Raw genomic sequence first — 16,657 nt, forward strand, 5'->3', positions numbered from 1 at the left:
TATATCGGTTGATCTTGGTATGGCATGTTGGGTAAAATACAGTACCTTTGCGACCACGAAGACATGCAATGTACTCAGTACGCGGCCATAAGAAGTGGGGTCAAAATACAGTATCTTCGTGGCCACGAAGATACTGTATGAGGCCTAAGTGCCACGTAAACAACATATTCCGCCAAATGTCAAACCAGGAATCACAGTAAAACTGGCCCTGTAACAATACACACTCTGTAAGTTTCTCTATTTAACTAGAGATGGATCCTCTGTTCTTCACATCCTGGTAAAACCAATACTGCACTAGTGTTTGTGAGAATGGCTTCTCAAGATCATCAATTTCCACCTCAGAAACAGGAGGCACAGCCTGGGAAAGAGCATCCCATGAACCCTAATCCCCAATTCAGCATTCCTGGTTGCAAGCCTTCAAACAAGCTTCAAGTAACTTGCATTCTAATCATTTGTAATTCCAAATGAATTCCAAAATAGAACTGATATGGGTTATTTGTTATGCAGGGAATGGTGGCACTGGTGACCGGAGGGGATTCTGGGATCGGACGGGCAGTGTGTCAGTCTTTTGCAATGGAGGGAGCAACCGTGGCATTCACATATGTTAAGTCTCAAGAAGAGAAGGATGCAGAAGACACAATCCAGATAATAAAGAAGTCTAAGACCAGCGATGCCAAGGACCCTTTAGCGATCCCTGCAGATCTGGGCTTTGATGAGAATTGCAAGAGGGTGGTCGATGACGTAGTGAACGCGTTCGGACGGATTGATATTCTGGTTAACAATGCAGCAGAGCAGTACGAGTGTGACTCTGTTGAAGAAATCGATGAACAGAGGCTGGAGAGGGTGTTCAGGACTAACATCTTCTCTTACTTCTTTGTCACCAGGTGAGATTCAAATCTTTTTGAATAGTAGATTTTTTTCAAGCCTGAAACCCATCGAGCCGTACACACTATTGTGAGACAAGTGATTGGCAAAGTTCGGGTCACATGAAAGACCCCGTAATTCCATGGATCAATTGAGACTTGGGCCAAGTTTTAGTGTGGAAATGAATTGATAAACCTCAAACCGCATGGAAGATCCCACAATTTTATGGATCAGTTGAGACCTGAGCCGAGGTCCAGTATAGAAAGATAATGTAGAGTGACATTTGCACACAGTGGGTTGAACATGTGTCTATATCTCATAAATTACGATAATGAAAACGCACATGAGATTTGAATTCACGACTTAATATTTACACTTAGAGTTAGCACGGTCAAAGATTCGTTATTTTTTGAATTTGTGACCAGTAAGTACTAAAACTTGCTCTGTTTTTTGACATGAAATTGTGATCACTATTCTCAAATATAGGCATGCTTTGAAGCACATGAAGGAAGGGAGTTCGATCATCAACACCACATCGGTTAATGCATACAAAGGACATGCGAAGCTGCTTGATTACACATCAACAAAAGGTGCAATTGTGGCTTTCACTAGAGCGCTTTCGCTACAGCTTGCGACTAAGGGTATACGTGTTAATGGAGTCGCTCCTGGACCCATTTGGACGCCATTGATACCAGCTTCCTTCACTGAAGATGAGGTTTCTAAATTTGGGTCCTCAGTTCCAATGAAGAGAGCCGGTCAGCCGAGCGAGGTTGCCCCCTGTTTTGTGTTTCTTGCCTGTAATCATTGCTCTTCCTACATCACTGGCCAGGTCCTTCATCCTAATGGTATTAAATTAATCCTCCATTTCAGTCCAACCTATAGTGATTACAGATGACTCTACCTCTTATTTGACTAATTCGAATTTGATCTCTGTTGTTGCAGGTGGAACTATAGTGAATGCCTGATAGGTGCTTTTGCAGTATTACACTAAGAAGTCCTGGTTTTTGTTTTATGTAGTATGAGAGAGATGTTTTGCTCTATTGTTTGGGAAGGGTGGCTGGCACTTTAAGGGCCGCTTGGGTCTTGTTGTTGATGTATGGAACAGAATGTTTAATGATATAATCATGGTTTTGATCATGCTTTCCTCAATATTAATCCACGTCACTAGTGTTGATGACGTGAGGTGATGTTATCTGGTAGTGGTAGTGTCTCCCTCCACACCATCGAGGTCAAGGGTTCGAGATACGGAGGCACGTTTGTTTGATGGCGGCCGGGATCACATCACCTCACGTCAGCTGGTAGTGGTAGTGTCTCCCCCCACACCATCGAGGTCAAGGGTTCGAGATGGGGAGGCACGTTTGTTTGATGGCGACCGGGATCACATCACCTCACGTCATCAACAACTAGGCTTAGAAAGATTAGAGTTTTGCATCCAAAGAAGTGTGTGTTTGGCAGGAACAATATATGGTCAAATGCCTTTAATTATTGCATTCCGACAAAGGGTATTTCACTGAGCGATACGTTACGATATTACAACGTGTTATAGAGAAGTTGGAGCTGCATCCACTCCCAACGCAGCTGAATTCATCGTATTTTTAGTGTCAAAACACTAAAAAAGTTTTAATTTTACTTTCAATCAATTTTATTATTACATTTATATTTGTAAAATTTTTTGAACCCAATCAATTTATTATTATATTTATATTTTTTAAAAATAATATCATCAAAATTAATTGATAATATTTTATTACCGGTTGACCGCATGGCTTTCTCCTCGCACAAAAAGTTCACAGATTCAAAGGCTCTCGTTATCGAAGTCGAAATCGCATCTTGAGGGACTAAAGGAGGAAAATGGCGGAAACCCAAGTTTTAGCTGCATCCATGGCAGGCTACGATAGAATGAGCGAAGTGAAAGCATTTGACGAAACGAAATCTGGTGTCAAGGGACTTATTGATGCTGGAATCACCAAAGTACCTCGCATATTCTACGAACCACCAAATAACTTGGACAAGATTAATTCTTCTTCATCATCATCATCTGGTGTTGAAGCAGTCCCAGTCAGTATCCCAATCATAGATTTTCATGGTGTCAATAACGATGATGATCCGGTTCGGCGCAATCGAATAGTTGACCAAGTTCGAGGTGCTTCTGAGACGTGGGGATTTTTCCAAGTGGTGAATCATGGAATTCCAGCGACTGTTATGGAGGGAATGAAGGAAGGTGTTCGACGATTCTTCGAGCAAGATAACGAGATCAAGAAACGATTCTACCATCGCGACATCGACAAAAAGGTTAGGTATAACAGTAATTTTGATCTTTATAGTTCTCCAGCAGCGAATTGGAGGGATACTCTCGTCTGCACTGTAGCTCCTGATAGCCCAAACCCTAAAGAGCTGCCCAGTGCTTGCAGGGACATACTAATGGAGTACTCCAAGGAAGTGATGAAATTGGGGATAATATTGTTCGAATTGTTATCGGAGGCTCTTGGATTGAGCCCGAGCCACCTAAACGATGTGGATTGCTCCAAGGGACTCTCTGTTCTATGCCAGTACTATCCGGCATGCCCCGAGCCGGAACTAACGTTAGGCTCAACCAGACATGCGGATAGTGACTTCCTCACAGTGCTCATGCAGGACAATATGGGTGGCCTTCAAATACTTCATCAAGATCAATGGGTTGATGTAACCCCCTTTCCTGGTGCTCTAATTGTCAACATTGCTGATCTTCTACAGGCAAGTCTTCATCATTTGATCCGCGCGCCTAGGCCCTGCCCGTCCGAAAATTTATCGGGCCTAGACTCCATTTTTGGGACCAGGCCCGGTCAATGTTCTACGTACATATGTATGTATATGTATATATATATGTTATATGTGTGTCAGTGTATGTATATATGTTCTGCCGACTTCTGCATGTGTATATATGTTCTGCATCACTGCATGTATGTACATATCACACATATATATCTATATATATACATATATCTACATAGCACACATATATATATTTTAAAAAACATTCCAAAAAAACACAATCAAAAAAAATAGTCAGGCCCGGCCCGACCCTATAGCCCAAGTTTTATGGGTCCGGGCTGCATTTTCCGAATCAAGCCCAGCCCAAAGCCCGATGATCAATACCAGGCTTGGGCCAGGGCCGGTCCTGGACTTGAAAAAGTCGGGCCGGCCCGGCCCGATGCCGAACCCTAGTCTTACATCTTAATCACTTCAGCTCAATTCCTTGTATCTTTTTCTTTATATGTTATATACTTGTATGTATGTTAGATGTCGTGAGTTGTGATCCTTTACGCTTATATTCAGCTGTACTGACCTGCGTTGGGTTGTTACTTGTTAGTTGGATTAGGTTTCCCCTTGCCCGACTTACCTAGAGGAAGGAGAGGAACTTTTCATGTTTTGATATCATTTGGGTTGTTACTTTTTAGTTGGATTAGGTTTCCCCTTGCCCGACTTACCTAGAGGAAGGAGAGGAACTTTTCATGTTTTGATATCATTTGTTGAGTAACTGAATTAATTTTGAATTTCTTGCTGGTTTTTTCAGCTCATATCAAATGACAAATATGTGAGTGTGGAGCATAGAGTATTAGCAAATAGAGTAGGACCAATAATATCAGTGGCATGTTTCTTTGGAAGACATCTTCAACAATATGAGAGACTTTATGGACCTATTAAGGAGTTATTATCAGAAGAGAATCCTCCCAAGTATAGGGAAACTACTGTAAGAGAGTATGTTGCATATTACAATTCCAAAGGCCTTGATGGTACTTCCAAATTGCTGCATTTCAAGCTCTAACTTCATTCCTGTGTCAAAAAGAGGATTCAAAAGAAAAAATGTCGGCCCGAGAAGTCTCCTAAATCCTCTGATATTTGTATCACTCCACTCTCTCCAAGTACAACCGGATGGTTTTTAATCTTGCATTTATGACCTGATCACTTGTATATGCTAGACAAACAACATTAATTACAACCTGATCTGGTTCTTCTTCTATGTTTTATGTTCTATGGACAGAAGCAAATCAACATCTTTATCTTCTATGTTCTTTTGTAAGTCTGTCATATCATTTTCTTCTATATAAGACTTCAACTACAACTAGTATCATGACAGAACAAGCAATTTCACATAATAGGGTGAAAATGGGGGTCACAAATGGTGAGTCCTCCTACGATTGGAAGAGAGAACTGCAGATTTTTGATGAAACAAAAGCAGGAGTTAGATGCTGGAGTGGCAGAGGTACCACGCATATTCAGGCCTGAAAAACCGAGCCTAGATGAGGACTCAAGGAGTGACTGCAAGTACAATATTCCCATCAAATGCTCACAAAATGAGATTATTGAAGCATTTCACAAGGCAACTGAGAAAATAGAAATTGGGACTCTTTCAGTTGGTTAATCATGGAATCCCTACTAGTGTTCTGGATGAAATGGACGGGACGGTATACGCAGATTCCACGAGCATGATACTGAGGTGAAGAAAGAATTCTACTCATGCTATTTCCTATTTCTCGAAAAAGGTTTGGTATACTACCAACTTAGATCTGTATCAGGCAACATCAACTTATTGGGGAGACACGTCTGGCTTGATTTTTTTCAGCAATATTTTGTTGCAACTGTTCAAGATTGTCTTCTTTGCTACACATTTTAATTGTCTCTTCTTCATGTGGTGTTGTTTTCCTTACACAATTTGTAGCCTCATATGAATTGTCAGTTCACGTTTAGTGGGTTCCCTGTTTTTCAACGTTGGTGATAAATCAGTGATGATTGGTGAAGGTTTTCAAGAAATATGTTGCTCGTTGTTCTCTGATGGAAGATTCAGTCCTCCAGTTCTCTGCTTTTGTTCTTTTACGACCTTGCTTGAGCTCAGTTGTAGTCTTTTATTGGAATGCTCATGTATGGCCTTGTTTTCAGTATATGGTGCTTCTCCTTGATCATTTGATAGTTTGGAATTGTAGGAAGGTCGTTTTGAAGGTGATTGGTGTGTTTGGTCATCTGGAAAGTCACTTTTGACTATTAGTCATGTTTTTCCAGTTCAATCATCTCCGAAAGTATGAGCTCACATATGTTTTTTTTTCCATGGGCTTGCTTGACATGCATAGTTTGTAAGCCAATACGCAACAAGCCCAATAGATTTACCCAATACACACCCAAAAGTAGTGACTACGACTCTCACTGTAAAAAGGTCTGTAATATAGTTAAAACTTAAAATAGATTTTGGCCATGCCAACAAACAAACATTGTGGATGCTATTTTTGCATCCAAGGGATTGTTCGCATTGAGGGTACCACTATGGGCGTTTGAACCCATAACTTCTTAATTTGGAAAAGTGAGAACCCCATTTCCCGAAGTATAATGTAGTATATGTACAAAATTGATTTGCAAAGCTTAATAGATTTTATTTTTTCTTTAAAAAAGTATAATTTAATCAAAATTTGTCTCAACTGAACTACACCCGAGAGTTTTAGGAACCCTTTTATGTTTCATCAAGTCTCTAGACAGATTCACTGCTTCCCATCTACCTGCTCTAGCATATATGTTAGAAAGAAGAACGTAAACTCCACTGCCAAAGGCTTGTTTCAACTCTGTCATCTGGCTTCTTAATCTGTCAGCTAAAGCCACATTTTCATAGATCTCACAGCCATTCAAAAGAGCACCCCATATAGCAACACTGGGTTCAGCTGGCATTTTCTCTAAGAATCTCTCAGCCTCTTCAAGACGTCCCGCGCGGCTCAGAAGATCAACCATGCAACCGTAATGCTCCACTGTTGGCACAATCCCGCAAACATCTGTCATTGAGTTGAACTGCCTTTGACCCTCTTCAACTAACCCAAGATGGCTACATGCACATAACACACCAATGTAAGTGATTTGATCAGGAATAACAGTACCAGTTTCTTGCATTCTTTTGAAGATGACTAGGGCTTCCTCTCCACGTCCGTGCATCGCCAAGCCAATGATCATGCTAGTCCATGCCATGACATCTTTATTTTTCACTTCATTGAAAACTTGTTGAGCACTTGTTAAATCTCCCATTTTTGCATACATGTCGAGCAGAGCAGTTCCAGTAGCAGTATCTTCGTGAATGCTAGCTTTTATCACACAAGCATGGAGAGCTTGTCCTAAAGCTAGAGCACCGGAAGTGGCACAAGCATCAAATATACTCAAAAAGGTAGCTTTGTCTGGCTCAAGCCCAGCAGTTTTCATATCAAAGAAGAGGCCTAGTGCCTCCTTTGCCCGGCCATACTGACTGTAAGCAGCAATCAAGGAATTCCATGCCACCAAGTTTCTAAGAGGCATTCTGTCGAACAGGTCTCTTGCTGTTTTTAAGCTGCCACACTTTGCATACATATCCAGGATTGCAGTTGCAAGAATCACATTGAAACGAACAGGTGACACAAACGGATCAAATCCCAGTTGCCGGATATGATTGTGAGCCCATTTTCCAGTTTCTATATCTCTGGTTCTAGCACAAGATACCATAACGTTCACCATCGTAATCTCGTTAGGCTCTACATTCCAATGCATCATTTCTTTGAATACCGTTATGGCCTCACTAGCTTGGTTACTATTAACTAACCCAGCAATCAAACTAGTCCACGCCACAACATTCCACTTGGGAATTTCATCGAACACTTTGTGTGCTAACTCCATGTATCCACAGGATGCATACATATTGAGCAAACCTGTAGACGCATATACATCCACTTCAAACCCAGTTTTCACAATGCAATTGTGAACACATCTTCCACAATCAGGATCACAACAGATTGAACAAGCTTTCAGCACAAAGGGAAATGTAAAATTATCTGGCATGTGACCCCTCCGTTGCATTTCTCTGCACAAAATCAAGGCCTCGTAAGGTTTGTCACCGCCAGAGTAACCTCTGATCATACAGTTCCATATGTAGACACTAGGCTGATCAATTTGGCTGAAGACTAACTTTGCATAGCTGAGGTTCCTGGATTCTGCGGTAGTGCAGAAATCGATCAGTCTACTCAATGGGATTATATTTTTCACCACTGTTGTGGTAATCGTCAACCCATGTATTTGTTTCAACTGACCAAAGGTTTTACAACTTTCTAAGAGAGAAAGAATGGTATTATAGTGTTTTTTCATGAACTTCTTGGTTTGTTCAATGGCAATCAATTGAGGGTTTTGCAGAAACAATCCTTGGACAGAGCTATGACAGATATATAAGCTTCAGATAGTCAACAACAAGCAATCATCTTTATATAGCCTCCAGTTCATAATGTTCTTCTTTTACAACTGGATTTCCTGCTCTTAATATTTTGAGGGTTTGGTGATGAAATTCCAATCTTTTGAACACATTTCGTCAGCTCTCCTTTCCTCAATCCTAAACACACCAAAACCCCAAAACAACAAATCCCAAAAACCAAATTGTTAACCACTCTCCTCCACTCCTTTCTCAGAACAGCCCAAAATAAACCCAAACCAGAAATCCCCCAAAACAAATCATTCCTTAATTCTCTTCCCCAAAAAACCCACAACCCAAACACCACCACAAACAGTAACAACTCTAAATTCTTCTTTCTGCCTCTTCTCCACCAATTGAAACCTCCTCCAAGACCCTTCCAGAACCCTAATCCGCCTCCATTTCCGCCAGCAAATTCTTCAATGACTAGATCAAACGGCTGTGGTATGATCTTCAGATTCAATGCGATAATTGGCAAGGAATCAAGCACGAATTTTGTAAATTTTCGAGACCCAGATTGCCTTTTCTTCTTCCCTGCACAAATAAACGGAAGCTGAAAGTGAAAAGATGGAGATTTTGGTGGAAAAATGGTGCATTGAGTACTCCCGTTTAAGAGAATAGGGTTCTCTAACAGGAAGTACTGGTTGGTTTTTAGGCTAAGAGGCTTCTGCATTCCACACTGTAACTTCTTCTGGATCCGCAAAATAGGTCGGACATAAAAGGAGTCGGAGCAAATTCTAGTGACCGTTATGCTAGAACAGTTTCATTTTGAATCAAGATGGCATTGTGGGTTTTGATCTTTGGCGATGTGGGACGCTGGTCATTTGTGTCAAATGTGAATATGTATCCTGGTTTAGGTTTGCTTTTCATCAGAAATATGGTATGACTCATCATGACTGGTTCATGTGGCTCTTTCTTACTCTCTATATTCTTCTTTTTTTACTTGTTTTTCTCTAAGAAATAAATATAATTGGTTTGGATAGTTTTTTGCCTGCTGTGTTTTAAAACATTGTCAAAGTGTCCCAATTTTTTAATTTCTAGCTGTAAAAGTTTCATCTTGAATAACACCTCTTAATGTTATTCATTGATTGATGTTATAACTGATAATTCTCAGAGAGTTTTGTTTTTTAGTTGAAGTGTTAACATCAAGACAAATGAAAGAGGAAAATGTGGCTACACTGATAGAGAGAGGTGATTGCATAAGCGGATAAGAATGGAGGACAAATATTATCAAGGGAGTTAGGTTCCAATACCTCCACACTTTTGCTTACAATGATCGTAGATGGCAATAGTCACCAAACCATCTTAATGGCATAACTACTTTCCAATAAGGCAGTCCTTATTTCCTCATCCAATTCTTCACTTATAAACTGAAAAACAATCATTGGATTCCTAGCTATATGTATGCATATGAGGAAATTTTTGGTTGATCAGTGAAGCGCTGCACAGAGAATGAAGAACAGGTTTGTTGCTGATAAGGCTGCAGCTACCATGGGAATGAGTTCGGTATCTGGTGCAAAGCCTAACAAGTGTGTCATTTTTCCAGCCAAAGCGAACATAGTTGCTGAAGCTTTCGAACGAAGAAAAAGGAAGTGGTAGGCTCTCCCTTTCTACCGCACAGAACATAAATCTTTCTACTCTGTAGCAATGACTGTGCATAGTTTGTCTATTTGCAGGGTTGTTCGGTCAAAAATTGCAAACGATTTGATCATTGGAGTTGGGGATTGTACATTTCTGTTGCATAAGGTGTAGTTTTTCTCTTTGTTTCCAGTCAAGAACGAACTTTTTTATTCCGTCTGTCTATTTTCTCTTAAATCTAGAAACTGTGGTAATGGCTTGCACATGTGAATATCCATATTACAGAGCTTTTTATGTGCATATTGTTCTTCAACTCTGGAAATTTTTTATCCGAGTTAGATTTTATGTGCAGTCACTGCCTAAGGCAATCAGAAATTCCTCATAATTCATTTAGTATACAGGAAAAAAAACTTCAATTTGATAGCTTGATTTCATTTCTGTAACTTTCAACTATGTGCTTTTCCCTAACCCGATGCAGCTCCCTATGGTCTCGAGGAGTGTATACTTGAATAGACTTGTATTTGACAGAAGAAACAATGAAGAGAAAGGCACATGCTCCAAGATCCAAATTGACAATTTTCCTGGCGGTGCTGAAACTTTTGCTTTAGTAGTGAGATTCTGTTATGGATTGAAATTTGATCTAACCGCAGCCAACATTGCTCCACTATATAATGCCGCACAGTTTTTGGAGATGACTGATGATCTTGAGCACGAAAATCTCATTTCTAAAGCAGAGGCTTTTCTAACTTTTGTGTTGTTTTCGTCATGGAAAGACATATTTCAGGTTTTGAAGAGCTGTGAAACCATTTCTTCTTGGGCCAAGGAGCTACTAATCGTGAAACGTTGCACTGAAGCCATTGCTTGCAAGGCCTGCACTGACTTGAAAGCATATAGTTTTGACAATGAAGAAGCAAGGATGTGCTTCAATGTTTTACCAAATAATGCAGAAAACTCAAAACTTAAGGACAAAGTTGACAACTGGTGGTTTGAAGACATTTCATTCCTGAGAATAGATCATTTTCTTGAAGTGATCAAATCCATTAAACGTAGAGGTATGAGAGCAGAGCTCGTAGGATCTTGTATAGCACAATGGACTACAAGATGGCTTTCTCAAATCCATCTTGGATTGGACAACAATCTAGCTCCGAGACAATTGACACATCAATTGATAAGAATTACGACTGAAAGTTTGATTACGGTACTTCCAGATGCAGAAAATTCAGTTTCTTGCAACTTTTTGCTTCACCTTCTCAAGGCGGGTTTGATGATGAATATCAATTGTGAACTATTGAATAAGTTAGAAAGACGAATAGCCTTGATGTTGGAGGGATGTTCTGTTCAAGATCTCCTGGTTAAGAACTACGGAAGTGATATTACTTATAATGATTGCAGTACTATTATTAGGGCTGTGGAAGCTTATGTTTCTTTTGTTTTAAGGGACCCTGCACCAAGGGCGTTTTCTGTTGGAAGGTTGATTGATGGGTTTCTTACACAAATTGCGAGGGACAAGAAGCTTACAGCGGAAAGTTTCCAGTCACTTGCAGAAGCGTTGCCTAAAAGTGCTCGATATTGTAATGACAACCTCTATAGAGCCATGGACATGTACTTGAAGGTTAGGAAATTTTCTCATTCTAACAGTTTTGATAACTCAAGCTGATGTTTTAATGAACTTCCAACCGCATACTGATATCGTTAATTTAACCAGAATACTAGTTCTGCTTCCAAACAGGCCATATAATTTTTCTTCAAATGCTGCACTTCCCTTGTTTTAATTATGTTTTCTCTTGACTGGTTATGCAGGCACATCCTAGTTTAACAGAAGAAGAAAGAGAACGGGTATGTAGTACCATGGATTATCACAAACTCTCGCAAGAAGCACGCCAGCATGCGATGAAGAATGACCGTCTGCCTTTAAAAATTGCGACACGATTTGTCCTTCTTGAACAAGTGAACATGACAAGGACAATCACAGCTGCTGGATGTAATTGCCGAAGAACAAAGACTCAACTAATAGTGAAAGTAAGTAAAGGTCTGGAGAAGAGACAGATGGCATCGAAGATGGAGCTAAAGAAGATGAAAAAAGAGGTCGAGACGATGAAGGCACAGCTCAGTGAGTTGCATATGTTCAAAGTAGAGCTTCAGAGACAACTGAAGCAGTGCATCATATAAAGAAATGTGGTATGCATTGGAAACTATTCCATTGATTTTCTGTGTTTTGAACTAAGAGTTTGCTTTGCTATATCCTCCAGAGTTGAATTAACTGTCTTCATTCATATATATAATATTAAGTTTACCTATATTGATTCTCGAGCAGTTTCATCTTTCTTTATAAAAAATCACTAGAATTGCTGCTATGAATGACTGAGAAATCTGTAACTATTTTCCAGTAAAATTTATTATGTATTGAACTAGTGATGATGAAAATCATAACTACATGAAACTATCCTCTAAATTTCCATAGAGCAGATAAAATGGGATGCAATGTATCTATCATTATGGATACATTCTAGGTTTCGAGAAGTTTATTCATTCTTTGTATAACTAAAAATTACAAATTACCTCATAAGATGGAAAGACACCTAATATCATCCTTTCTTGTCGTTCTTCTATTAATTAAGGAAAAGTTTTCAGCAACAGCAAGGCATGACATCCAAAAATGCGTGAGAAAACTCATTTCTCATAGGAGTAACATGTGGAAAATTGTGTGACTAAAGTGTCAAGAGAAACCATGTTGGAATATCCAGCCTAAACACATTGAAGATATTGTTAGCCTTGGACCACGGACCCACATGAATTTATTCTTCATCTACCATCGCCATTGGGCATTAGTATCAGAAAACGCGACTTCATTGTGCGAGGAGCTGGGTTTTGCCAATAAAGCACTTGGTTGGGTTATGCTAGACCGATGTGAGTTTTTTAGTCTGGACAGAAGAATAACTGATTTGGTAGCTGCATAGGAGCTTATGCTGTGATTAATCCGCTAATGACGACGAAACATAATGTATTTGTTCTGATAACAACAACTAAGTCTTTTTTTGTTGGATTTGCGTAATCTATTGCATGGTTTAAACTTTAGAATAACGACTACAGAATTTATAACAGGAAAGAAGAATTATTGATATACTACATGGTATTTGCATAAAGAAACTGAAGTATTGGAGTTAAACACCTAACATGAAACTAGAAAAGGAAATATTTGATGTGTTAGAGAAGTAAAATGATATGTGAGAGAAGTAAAAGATCTGTATTTCACTGTATGTTGATTGTGTACAACATGCCTTTATATAGGCATTGAAAAGAAAAGTAAGAAAAATAATGTCAATAAAGTAAATCAAAGTCAAAGATATTATTGATATTTTGTTGATATCTTTGACAAATTCAAAGATTTTGTTGATTTGTCAAAGATATCATTGATATTTTGCTGATATCTTTGACAAATTCAAAGATTTTGTTGATTTGTCAAAGATATCATTGATATTTTGTTGATATCTTTGACATCCCCCCTCAAACTCAAGTTGGTGCAGTAGAAGTAAGCTTGAGTTTGGAAACTAAGTCTCTGAAACGACCCGGCAAGAGTGGCTTGGTGAAGAGATCAGCAGGTTGGTCAAGAGTGGATATTGAGCAGAGTTGAATAGTTCCCTGTGTGACATGCTGACGAATAAAATGGCAATCAATCTCAATGTGTTTGGTACGCTCATGGTAAACATCATTGTGAGCAATGTGGATTGCACTTCTATTATCACAAAATAGAGGTGTAGGACTGGGAGATTGAACTCCCATATCTCCAAGAAGCCAACGAAGCCAAACAATTTCTTGAGTGGTAGTAGCAAGTGCACGATATTCAGCCTCCGTGCTCGAACGAGCAACTGAAGTCTGCTTCTTGCTTCGCCAAGAAATGAGAGAATCCCCTAACAAGATGCAAAAGCCAGTGGTTGATCGTCTATCAGTGGGATCACCAGCCCAATCGGAGTCAGAGTAGGCGCGCAACTCAAGTGAGGAAGCAGCAGAAAAATGAAGGCCATAATAAAGAGTTGCTTTGATATAACGCAATATATGAATGACTGCTTCATAGTGGGAAGAGCGAGGAGCTGACATGAATTGACTAACAACATGTACAGCATAGGCTATATCAGGGCGGGTGACAGTAAGATATACGAGACTACCAACCAATTGTCGATAGAGGGTGATATCACTGAGAGGAGTACCATCAGAAGGTTTAAGCTTGATATTAGGTTCCAGTGGAGTAGAAGTAATCTTACTATCTGTGAGACCTGCCCGAGCAAGTAAATCAGAAGCATACTTAGCCTGAGATAAATAGTACCCAGTAGTGTCCGAGAGTACTTCAAGGCCAAGAAAGTAACTTAGAGAACCAAGATCCTTCATCTCAAATTGTTGTTGAAGATATTCCTTAAGATCAGTGATACCAGAATAATCATCTCCTGTAATAATCATGTCATCGACATAAATTAGTAGAAAAACACAGCCTAAGGCTGTCCGACGAACAAAGAATGCTGAGTCATAAGAACTGGATTGAAAACCACGTTGTTGAATAGTAGAGCTAAACTTGGCAAACCATGCGCGTGGAGCTTGTTTGAGGCCATATAAGGCACGACGAAGGCGACAGACTGTATTAGGAGGATGTGAATAGCCAGGAGGAGGTTTCATATAGACTTCTTCAGCAAGATCACCATTGAGGAAGGCATTCTTCACATCCATCTGTGACAATGTCCAGCCTCTAGCAGCAGCAATAGCTAACAGACTGCGTACTGAAGTAAGACGAGCAACTGGAGCAAATGTCTCTTCATAATCAATGCCATACTCTTGAGTAAAGCCTTTAGCAACAAGACGGGCTTTGTATCGCTCAATAGAACCATCAGACTTGGTTTTTATTTTGTAAACCCATTTGCAACCAATAGCAGACTTATCTGGTGGGAGAGAAACAAGATCCCAAGTATGAGATTGCTCAAGTGCCTGCAATTCTTCAGACATAGCTTGTTGCCAAACAGGATTAGATTTGGCCTCCGAATAGAACTGAGGCTCATATAAGGTAAGAGTAGTGGCAAAACACTGAAAATCACGAAGTTTAATAGGAAGTTCTCTTACCCGGGTAGAGCGTCGAAGAGTAGGGGAACTGGTAGTGTCTGCAGTAGATCCATCAGACAAGGAAGACAGTTCAGGAGCAGGCAAAGTAATTTGAGTGTCACCTGTATGAGACTCAGAGGGAGATGGTTCATCAGGAAATAGATCAACCATGTTAGCGGGAGAAGGAAGAGATAAGAAATGTGATACTGAGGAGAACAAAGTGTTTTCCAGAAATACGACATGACGAGAAATGCGAAGTCGTTTGGAGATAGGATCCCAACATCTATAACCTTTATGTTCTATCCCATAGCCAAGAAAACAGCAAAGACGAGTACGAGGTTCTAATTTAGTGTGTTCATGTGGTTGAAGGAGAACAAAACAAACACATCCAAATACTTTGAGTAAATTGTAGTTAGGAACAGACCCATAAAGACGTTCATAAGGCGATTGATTACCAATGACTGATGAAGGAATCCGATTGATGGTAAACACAGCAGTGAGAGCTGCTTCACCCCAAAAACGTGTAGGACAAGAGGCAGAGATAAGAAGAGCCCGAACAGTATCTAATATGTGTCGATGTTTACGTTCGGCTCTTCCATTTTGTTGGGAAGTACCTGGACAAGAGCGCTGACAAATAGTTCCATGGTCATGTAAAATGGTTAAGAATTTAGAATCCTTATATTCCATGACATTATCAGTGCGAAAAGTTTTAATAGGACATGAAAACTGAGTTTTAATCATCTGAGAAAATTCATGATAGATTGTAGTAAATTCAGAACGAGTTTTCATGAGATAGATCCATGTAAAACGAGAGTAATCATCGACAAAGATTACAAAATATTTGGATCCCCCCATAGAAGCAGTAGGAGAAGGTCCCCAAATGTCAGAGTGCACAAGGTCAAAAGGAGCATGAGAAACAGAATCACTATTATTGAACGATAAAGCAGATTGTTTAGCTAGAGGACAAGTTAAACAATCAAAATGATTATTAGAAACAATTCCCAAATGACCATGAGAAACAAGAGACTGAATACGACTAACAGAAGCATGACCCAATCGAGAATGCCAGAGACTCAAAGAGGAAGCTGGAACTGTGGATGCAGCGAACTGATGACACGGGAGAGTAGGATGCAAAGGGTGCAAAGAGATGAGCTCATACAGTCGCCCAACTTTACGGCCTGTCCCAAGCGTCTGTCCCGTCTTCGGATCCTGTACAGAACAGCCAGAAGGAGTAAATAGAATATTAAGACCAAGTTCACATAACTGACCAACGGATAACAGGTTCAAAGTGAGTTGTGGAATAAGAAATGTATTGGACACTGATAGGTTTGGAGTAGATATGTGACCAATATGACTAGCTTTTATCCTTGAACCATTGGCAGTTTGTATAGATGGCAAATGCGAAGAAGAGTGTGTGGAAGTGAAAAGAGTAGAGTCAGCAGTCATATGATTGCAACATGCTGAGTCAAAGAACCATGATGATGATTTACCTGACACAGTGGTGGATGCTGAAATATAATGGTTACCAGAGTTAGAAAGGAATTGACGAAGTAGTGACTCAAGATCACTGGTCAATTGAGTGGTTGTGGGTACATGTTCAGGACTCTCCTGTGCAGTACGATCAGTTGTGGCAGCGGAAAGATGTGTTCTGGAATGAGTGCCCTGAGTTGATCCACCTTTGCTGGGACAATCTTGTTCATAGTGTCTTGGTCCAATTTTGCGACATTTGCGAGTTGGACATGTAAGTATCAGATGACCAGATAGATGACAATATCGACACTTTGAAGAAGTGTCAGCTTTCTTTGTTTGGTGTACCTGAGGAGTGGCAAGTACTGTGTCGAGATGTTGTGGTTGACGGATTGAGAGCCGTGTTTCTTCAGAAACAAGATCATCAAGGGCTTGATCAAGAGTGGG

At 40.0% G+C, this 16,657-nt stretch overlaps 5 protein-coding genes across 6 annotated transcripts; 3 read left to right on the forward strand and 2 right to left on the reverse strand.

The window, feature by feature from the left end:
- The first annotated feature begins 288 nt into the window (after positions 1–288).
- LOC120008394 (NADPH-dependent aldehyde reductase 1, chloroplastic-like) lies at positions 289–1,829 on the forward strand. The gene is made up of 4 exons (XM_038858696.1): positions 289–432; positions 508–884; positions 1,351–1,709; positions 1,807–1,829. Exons 1-4 carry the CDS (start codon positions 310–312, stop codon positions 1,827–1,829), a joined length of 882 nt encoding a protein of 293 aa, XP_038714624.1. The 5' UTR covers positions 289–309.
- Positions 1,830–2,636: 807 nt separating this feature from the next.
- LOC120009058 (1-aminocyclopropane-1-carboxylate oxidase homolog 1-like) lies at positions 2,637–4,886 on the forward strand. Of its 2 annotated transcripts, XM_038859498.1 has the most exons (3): positions 2,637–3,161; positions 3,276–3,597; positions 4,418–4,886. In XM_038859498.1, exons 1-3 carry the CDS (start codon positions 2,716–2,718, stop codon positions 4,667–4,669), a joined length of 1,020 nt encoding a protein of 339 aa, XP_038715426.1. In that variant the 5' UTR covers positions 2,637–2,715; the 3' UTR covers positions 4,670–4,886. The 2 variants fall into 2 exon arrangements, with proteins under 2 accessions (XP_038715426.1, XP_038715424.1); XM_038859496.1 differs by having other exon boundaries at positions 2,637–3,597.
- Positions 4,887–6,241: 1,355 nt separating this feature from the next.
- LOC120008601 (putative pentatricopeptide repeat-containing protein At3g05240) lies at positions 6,242–8,008 on the reverse strand. Its single transcript, XM_038858977.1, has one exon. The coding sequence runs from the start codon at positions 7,984–7,986 to the stop codon at positions 6,292–6,294; it is 1,695 nt and encodes a 564-aa protein (XP_038714905.1). The 5' UTR covers positions 7,987–8,008; the 3' UTR covers positions 6,242–6,291.
- Positions 8,009–8,012: 4 nt separating this feature from the next.
- Positions 8,013–8,756, reverse strand: LOC120009497. The gene is made up of 2 exons (XM_038860116.1): positions 8,135–8,756; positions 8,013–8,050 (listed from the first exon to the last, which is right to left on the reverse strand). Exons 1-2 carry the CDS (start codon positions 8,754–8,756, stop codon positions 8,013–8,015), a joined length of 660 nt encoding a protein of 219 aa, XP_038716044.1.
- A 567-nt stretch (positions 8,757–9,323) lies between these two features.
- LOC120008600 (root phototropism protein 3-like) lies at positions 9,324–11,915 on the forward strand. Its single transcript, XM_038858976.1, has 4 exons — positions 9,324–9,678; positions 9,760–9,829; positions 10,140–11,273; positions 11,462–11,915. Exons 1-4 carry the CDS (start codon positions 9,536–9,538, stop codon positions 11,828–11,830), a joined length of 1,716 nt encoding a protein of 571 aa, XP_038714904.1. The 5' UTR covers positions 9,324–9,535; the 3' UTR covers positions 11,831–11,915.
- The last annotated feature ends 4,742 nt before the right edge of the window (positions 11,916–16,657 follow it).

This window comes from Tripterygium wilfordii, chromosome 11 (genome assembly GCF_013401445.1).
Source record: "Tripterygium wilfordii isolate XIE 37 chromosome 11, ASM1340144v1, whole genome shotgun sequence".
NCBI classification, from domain to species: Eukaryota; Viridiplantae; Streptophyta; class Magnoliopsida; order Celastrales; family Celastraceae; genus Tripterygium; species Tripterygium wilfordii.

What these genes read in the sequence shown, in the direction of transcription:
- LOC120008394 (XM_038858696.1), top strand. Translation starts at nt 310, where the DNA reads ATGGCTTCTCAAGATCATCAATTTCCACCTCAGAAACAGGAGGCACAG. An exon ending in TCTTACTTCTTTGTCACCAG is followed by an intron (nt 885 to 1,350) that starts GTGAGATTCAAA and finishes TCTCAAATATAG; the next exon opens with GCATGCTTTGAAGCACATGA. An exon ending in CCAGGTCCTTCATCCTAATG is followed by an intron (nt 1,710 to 1,806) that starts GTATTAAATTAA and finishes CTGTTGTTGCAG; the next exon opens with GTGGAACTATAGTGAATGCC.
- LOC120009058 (XM_038859496.1), top strand. Translation starts at nt 2,716, where the DNA reads ATGGCGGAAACCCAAGTTTTAGCTGCATCCATGGCAGGCTACGATAGA. An exon ending in ACATTGCTGATCTTCTACAG is followed by an intron (nt 3,598 to 4,417) that starts GCAAGTCTTCAT and finishes TGGTTTTTTCAG; the next exon opens with CTCATATCAAATGACAAATA.
- LOC120008601 (XM_038858977.1), bottom strand. Translation starts at nt 7,986, where the DNA reads ATGAAAAAACACTATAATACCATTCTTTCTCTCTTAGAAAGTTGTAAA.
- LOC120009497 (XM_038860116.1), bottom strand. Translation starts at nt 8,756, where the DNA reads ATGCAGAAGCCTCTTAGCCTAAAAACCAACCAGTACTTCCTGTTAGAG. An exon ending in TAAGAGCAGGAAATCCAGTT is followed by an intron (nt 8,051 to 8,134) that starts GTAAAAGAAGAA and finishes TATCTGTCATAG; the next exon opens with CTCTGTCCAAGGATTGTTTC.
- LOC120008600 (XM_038858976.1), top strand. Translation starts at nt 9,536, where the DNA reads ATGAAGAACAGGTTTGTTGCTGATAAGGCTGCAGCTACCATGGGAATG. An exon ending in GTACATTTCTGTTGCATAAG is followed by an intron (nt 9,830 to 10,139) that starts GTGTAGTTTTTC and finishes AACCCGATGCAG; the next exon opens with CTCCCTATGGTCTCGAGGAG. An exon ending in CCATGGACATGTACTTGAAG is followed by an intron (nt 11,274 to 11,461) that starts GTTAGGAAATTT and finishes CTGGTTATGCAG; the next exon opens with GCACATCCTAGTTTAACAGA.